Source organism: Drosophila albomicans, chromosome X, assembly GCF_009650485.2.
Source record: "Drosophila albomicans strain 15112-1751.03 chromosome X, ASM965048v2, whole genome shotgun sequence".
NCBI classification, from domain to species: domain Eukaryota; kingdom Metazoa; phylum Arthropoda; class Insecta; order Diptera; family Drosophilidae; genus Drosophila; species Drosophila albomicans.
In genome coordinates, this window is record NC_047627.2 from 1,510,458 (window position 1) to 1,517,167 (window position 6,710).

At 38.3% G+C, this 6,710-nt stretch overlaps 1 protein-coding gene across 1 annotated transcript; it reads left to right on the forward strand.

Moving 5' to 3' along the window:
- The first annotated feature begins 318 nt into the window (after positions 1 to 318).
- LOC117577763 (uncharacterized) lies at positions 319 to 2,431 on the forward strand. The gene has a single exon (XM_034262674.2). The coding sequence runs from the start codon at positions 516 to 518 to the stop codon at positions 2,292 to 2,294; it is 1,779 nt and encodes a 592-aa protein (XP_034118565.1). The 5' UTR covers positions 319 to 515; the 3' UTR covers positions 2,295 to 2,431.
- The last annotated feature ends 4,279 nt before the right edge of the window (positions 2,432 to 6,710 follow it).

Sequence of the window (6,710 nt, forward strand, 5' to 3'; positions counted from 1 at the left end):
CTCTATAGATTTTTACTAGTCTTAATCTAAAATATTTCCCTCGCACTTAAAATTTGTGTAGTTTTGGTATAAATATGTACTGTGTGTGTTTGCTATATTTAGTATAAAAAAATGTGTAGTTGACAACTTGTCAATATATCAAATAACTTTTTCATAAATGCAAATATAGATTTGCTTCGGATCTTTTAACATTGTTTAATAATAAAAGTAATTTTTGATTCCCTTTGAATCTTTTAATTTACATTGAATCTACAAAACTGTAGAAGCAAGATTTCGAAAATGCAGCAGGCATTTGCTTTAGAGTTGAATTTCGTTAAATGTGTTACTCGTGGCTGTGACTTTTGTTTTCTTTTAATTATACATATATGGAATTCATCACATCAGACTTTCAGTTACGCCAGAAATCAGATTAAAATTATTGCATGTTTCCTTAAGATTTGTTAATGCTGCTTTCCGTTTTTCCTTTTGTCTTTTGGTATAGTAGACAGTAAATCGATTGTGCAGACACAGATTGAATGACAAAATTGAATATGAACACCGAAATATGGAACTCATCGAAAATGGGCGGCACTGGCGGCGCATTGAAAGCGTTGACCAAGAATCTGGCGAATCAATTGAATCTCAATCGCACCGATATGAAGCGAGTTGTGGCCCGTGTGATATCCGAGCGACATGGACAGGGCGATGTGGGTGATTACAATGGACATATGTTCTATGTGCGGCCCGAGCGAATCGATTTGACCGAGCAGATCACACACTCGAAGGAAGCCTTCGATGAGATGATCAATCAAAAGAAAATGAAATTGAAACAGAATCAGAATCAGAATCTGAATCTGAAGAAATCGTGCAGCAACCAATTGCCCAGCTCGCGTTCGCAGTCTCGCGTGAAGAACAAGAACAACAACAACAACAACAAGAAGCTGAAGCAAAAGAAACCGGAACAACGGAGTGTCAACAATCCAGCCGAGATTGTCATGATACTATCCAAGTCGAAGTTAAAGCAGCGCCTGAGCCCCAAGCCAAAGGCAGCAGCAGCAGCAGCAGCAGCATCAGCTGCAACCAGTTCAAAGCCGGTAGCAGCAGCTCCCACTCCGGCTCGCACTCCAGTTGCAGCCACAATTGTATCAGCTGCTCCCTCAGCTGGTCAAAAGACCGGCAACAAACTGGCGACAAAGCCGAAAACAAAGCCAGAGACAAGAAGTCCTAGTCGTAGTCCTAGACGCAGACTGATGCTGGACACAACAACACAACGACAGCAACAGCAACAGCAACAGCCACAGACAGCAAAGCCAGGCAAAGTGCAGCGACTGAATGCAGGCAAAGTGATGCGGCAGGAGCAACCCAAGCTGAAGCCCAAGCTTAAGCCTTTGCCACAAGTGGCACCCCAAGCGCAGCCACAACCGCTGCCACTGCGCGACTCGAAGTCGCAGACAGCTGCGCAGCCAAAGCGAGTGCTGAAGAAGCGCAAGAGTCTGAAGCAGCTGCCACAGCAGGCGAAGGGCAGAATAATGCAGAAGAAAGTGTGGCTGGAGCCGTGGCAGAATCCCAAGCGTCTGGCACCGAAACGCCTCAAGGCGGGCGGAATTGCAACAGCCAGAGGAGGAGGAGGAGGACGAGGAGCATCAGGCAGAGCAGCGCATTGCAATGTGGCCTTGGCCTGGCGTCATCCATATCAGTTTCAAGGCGGCGCTGGCGCCACACAGCGTCACAATATCGATCACGGTGTCAAGTTGAGCGCCAGATCGAGGCTGAAGCCGCGCATCAATCGAGGCAGAAATCAAATGCGAACACGAACATCGCTCAAGGAGCAGCGCTTGAAGAATCTGCGCTCTCAGCTGCAGTTGGCCAAGCAACTGGAGGCCGAGGAGGCCATCGATGATCCGGAACGTCTTGAAGCAGGCACTATTCTGGACTACGGCCTGCCGGCAACACGAACGCGAAGCAACATCTTCGTAAAGCGTGGCAAGCAACTGCGACGCTACAAGCTGAGTCCGCGCTTGGAGCAACTCGCCCGACCCGTCATCCATGGCAAACCCAATCCACAGGCCACGACAGCTACAGCGACAACGACATCGCGACATCATTTGCCAGTGCGCAAACCGAAGAAGACGAGAACGCATCGTCGTCGTCGTCAACGACGCGTTGTCGTCGACAGCAGTCTGGGCAGCATTGCCGGACTGAAGGGATCCTCACGCTCTGGCCTGACGCCGGCCAAGCGCCATTTGACGCTGGCCTTCATGAACAAAGACGGAGGACGCAGTCCACGACGATCGCGCAGTGCCATGTGGCGATAGAACGCACTTTGTGTTCTCTCTGTTCGATCTGATTGTTCTCTTATTTCGATCAACTATCACTTGGTCTCTGAAGTTAGCAGTCGATTCCTGTACTAGAAATTCATAGGTGCTTAAATAAATTACAAAATTATAGACTATATGTGCTTCTGTTTAAGATACTAAAAGTAATTGAGCCAAAACATTAGTAACATAGTAATATACACATTCATACCTAGGAAACAAGCTACAAATAAGATATAGAGTATGATCGACTGTGACATACCCGCTACCAAGTTTTAATAAGAGCAAAACAGTGCGGGATTATTCTTAAAACAAATTAATATACTAAAAACTATATACCGAAAGGTTTTATTTGGTATATCGGTATACTAATATAAAATAAATAAAAATAATGCGGTATTATTCTTAAGAGAATCCAAATGGAATATACCAAAATATACCAAAAGAGTCTATTTGGTATATCAATATACTAATACATTTCAAATAAAAATAGTGCTGTATTATTCTTAAAAGAATCAATATTGATATACTAAAAAATATACCAAAGGATCTATTTGGTATATACCAGATTGACAATCAGATACATTTTTTTATAAAAGCAAAACAATGCGGTGACAATCCAAATTAATATACCAAAAATAAACTAAAATATACCATAAGGGTCTATATGGTATATTTTATAGTATTACATTTAAAGTTGTATGCAGAAGACACTGTTTTTCTTAAATAACTTTTACAATTTTTATCTTATAAAAATTATAGTTCAATTGTAATTTAAATACTAGAGGTACTGTATGTGTTGAAATCGCTTCTCTCTAGCCTTAAATCTACGTTTATTATTAACATAGTCGATTGTGGGGGTGGAAGTGGGCATGGCAAAATTCCGTATCAAACTTAATCTGCATGCAACGATATCGAGTGCTATTAAAAATTATAGTTCTATCTCTTAGAGTCTCGGAGATCTAGAAGTTCATACGGACAGACGGACAGATAGCCAAACGGACGTGACTATATGGTATCGGCTGTTGACATTGATCAAGTACCTTGTGAATAGACGGTATACAAATTTGATAAATAAATTTCAGGCTCTCAATGAATTAATACTTTTTCGAATTTCTTAAGACTTTAATTAAGAAGTCTCTGAATTATCAAAAATAAAAAAGTTATATATTGTAAAAACATAGTAATGAAGTATTTGCCTTTTTCCCTTTATAATAATCTGACATGTATTAAATAACTAAATTTTGTTCTGTTTTAAATTTATTAAGAAATTGAACCAGTGCAAGCAATAAAGTACCATAACAACACATCTTAGGGAAATCTCATTCAGGCCAAATCTTATACACATATAATAATAATATATAATAAGGAGATTAAATAAATACTCGTATAAAACCTTCTGAGTTGCAATTGCAACATTTTCTTGCAACTTGGAAAATATTGTTTTATTGTGAATATCCGTTTCTAAATAAAATACGCAACATTGATTTAGTTTTAAATACCATATAGTATATGATGAATCGTGATGATCGTGAATCTAACCAAAGCGAATGAACAGATAATAAGATCTTGTTGATTTCTATGCTATTTTTATCAAGGTTTACGCAGGTTTCATAATTTCGAAATATTTGTGGGAAAACATATGACAGACAATTGAGTTTAGCAGGCGAGATCGGTCAGTCGAGTTAACAAGCTGACCAAAATGGGTGAAGGAGGGAGAAGGAGAAGGAGTGAGGAGTGAGGAAAAGAGAACACAGTAGCCAATTGAGCAGTGAAAGGTTCTTTTGTTCTCTCTCCTCGTTGCAATACAAACATTATTATGTAGGTGGTATATATAGCATACATATGTACATATGTGTGTATATTGCTACTCATCCTGCCAGCAATTTGTGTGTGTGTGTGTGTGTTGTGTGCTTGCCACGGCTGCAACAATTGGCGTCACGCTTCGTTGAATGACACACAACGAATGAAGGAGGAGGATGATGACGATGTTGTTGTTGTTGTTGTTGTTATAGGGCTGATTGAAAGATTATTTTGCACTGATAACGCTAAAAATGTATGGTTGGATGGTTGACCACAAACCACCACCAAGTGCAACAGCAGCAACAACAACAACAACAAAAGTCAAATAGAGCGAAGCAAACGCGGCAAACGCTGCACAAAAATTGCAGTTCGAAAATTGTTGCGCTTTCGGTTTGCGTGTTTGCATTTTGCATTTTTGCATTTAGCATTTTATATTCATTGCTGTGTTGTTCGCTGTCCGCTGTCCGCTGTCGGTTGCCGGTTGTTGGTTGTCGGTTGTCTGCAGCATTGCCGCTGGGGTCGTCATCAATTCGCAATGCATTTCCCACATTTTCAACGGCAAGGCGACCGACCATCATCATTAATAATATTGAAAAGCCCTAATTACGCTTAAGTGGCCCAAACGAGACAGACTCGAATACACTCACACTTATACTCACATTGATATTCAAACTTTTTTTGAGTATAGTATTTCTTGTATCATTTTATTTGAAGCCATTCAAAGTATCGAACACAATTCGAGTCACATTCACCTTTGGCTAACATTTCATTGCGTAAATCATTCTTCCCACCCCTAACTATATACACTCAAACACACTCATACTCACACTCACACTCACACCTGTCTAGGTGCCACAGGTTGTGTGCAGGTTGCGCAGGTGCATGGCCAACAACTTGGCAGCCCCTGACCCAGAGAGAGCGGCGAACACGAAGACGAGCCAACCGAGCTGATGACCCTCATCGTAAGTAGTATAATGAAATCATTTATAACTTTTCTTCTTCCCTATGACCAATTCAGTTTCTTTTTGTTTTTTTTTTTTTTTGTAGTTTTCTTGCCGGGTGCTGGCTACTTGATCAACCTGCTGCATTGCCATTGCCATTGCCATTGATAAGCGAGAGAGTCGAGGACATGCCACCGCACGTGGCTGCATGCAACGCATCAACGCAGCAACGCAGCTGCGACTGCGGCAGCTGAGGCAAGCGGGAGCCTGGGTTCCACTCTGATACTTTAATGATCCCGGCCATTCGATTAATCAAGCTAGCGGCACCTGAATTCGCCTGCAACTATTATCATTGGATTTGCCTTGCCGCTGCTCAAAATGCGACTCAACTCTATCTACAAACTGAAGTGCCAATCTATTAACTAAATATGCGTTTTAATAATATTATTTTTATTGTGTTTTATATAACATAACATACAATGATACATGAACAATCGATTCTTAAATATACATGACTACTCTATCGAAATATTATATCTTACTATTTTTTGTTTACTCAAAAAGTCACAATAAAATAAATTAGTTTTTTATTTCATAATTTTCTTATCTGTCTGAAATTTTATTAATAAGACAGCAGAATTGAATCAAATTTCGGTAATATCCGTCTTCCTTTAATGAAGTCTATCTGAACGTTTTGTTCTGTCTATTTTTTTAAATAAGAAGGTTTGTTAAATACAAATACAAAATATTATGCCACAATATTTCTACATTCAAATATAAAACCATTAAAGTCGCATTTGATCAAATTGTTATATAAAAATTTGTATTTCCTTGATTGCCTATGACGTTATTAAAAAGCCAGAAACATTCAAAAATTGTATCAATTCCTAAATATACATATATTTATAATGAAATATTATATTATATAAAACTTATATTTGTATTCAATATAAATATTTGAATGCGATACTGTATTAATATACCAAACGTATGTTTTTTTTTTTAGTATTTTTGTGGTATATTAATTCGGTATATTTTTAAGTTTATTCCGCACTCTTTTACTTTTATTCAAAATGGGTAACGGTTACTTGTTCTGTTTGTCTTGAATATTATTAAAGAATATGGAATTCTATTATAAACTATAAATCAAATTTCGGTAATATCAGTTTTTATATTCAAATATTTAATTCTGAAACTTAATTTAACACCTTTTTTCAATGTCGATAATGAAAATACACTTTAGAGTCAGATGCCATATTATATTCATTTTATTATCTATGCAAAAATGTTATTAACAAAAAAGCAGCAGCATTGCATTCGAATTTATTAACTTATAAATATTATTGTTGCTCTTGATAAAATTTCCACATTAAATTGAAATAGTTTTTAGTTCAACAATTTTAATAATTGAAAACACCTATATTATTCTTTTATGTAGCACAAAAATTACGAGTTAATAATTTAATATGAAAATTCACTGTCGGTATAATGGTCTTGTTCCATATAAATACGAGTAAATCAGTAGCACAGAAAATCCGAGGCCTTAAACCCAAAACGTGGCATGTTCTTAACTTAAAGCCCTGTTAAGTTATCAATACCAATATTGTTGAGGAGGGAGCAGTTTCGTCCCTCACTTGCCTTTGGTTACACTTGTCGTCGTCGTCGTCATCGT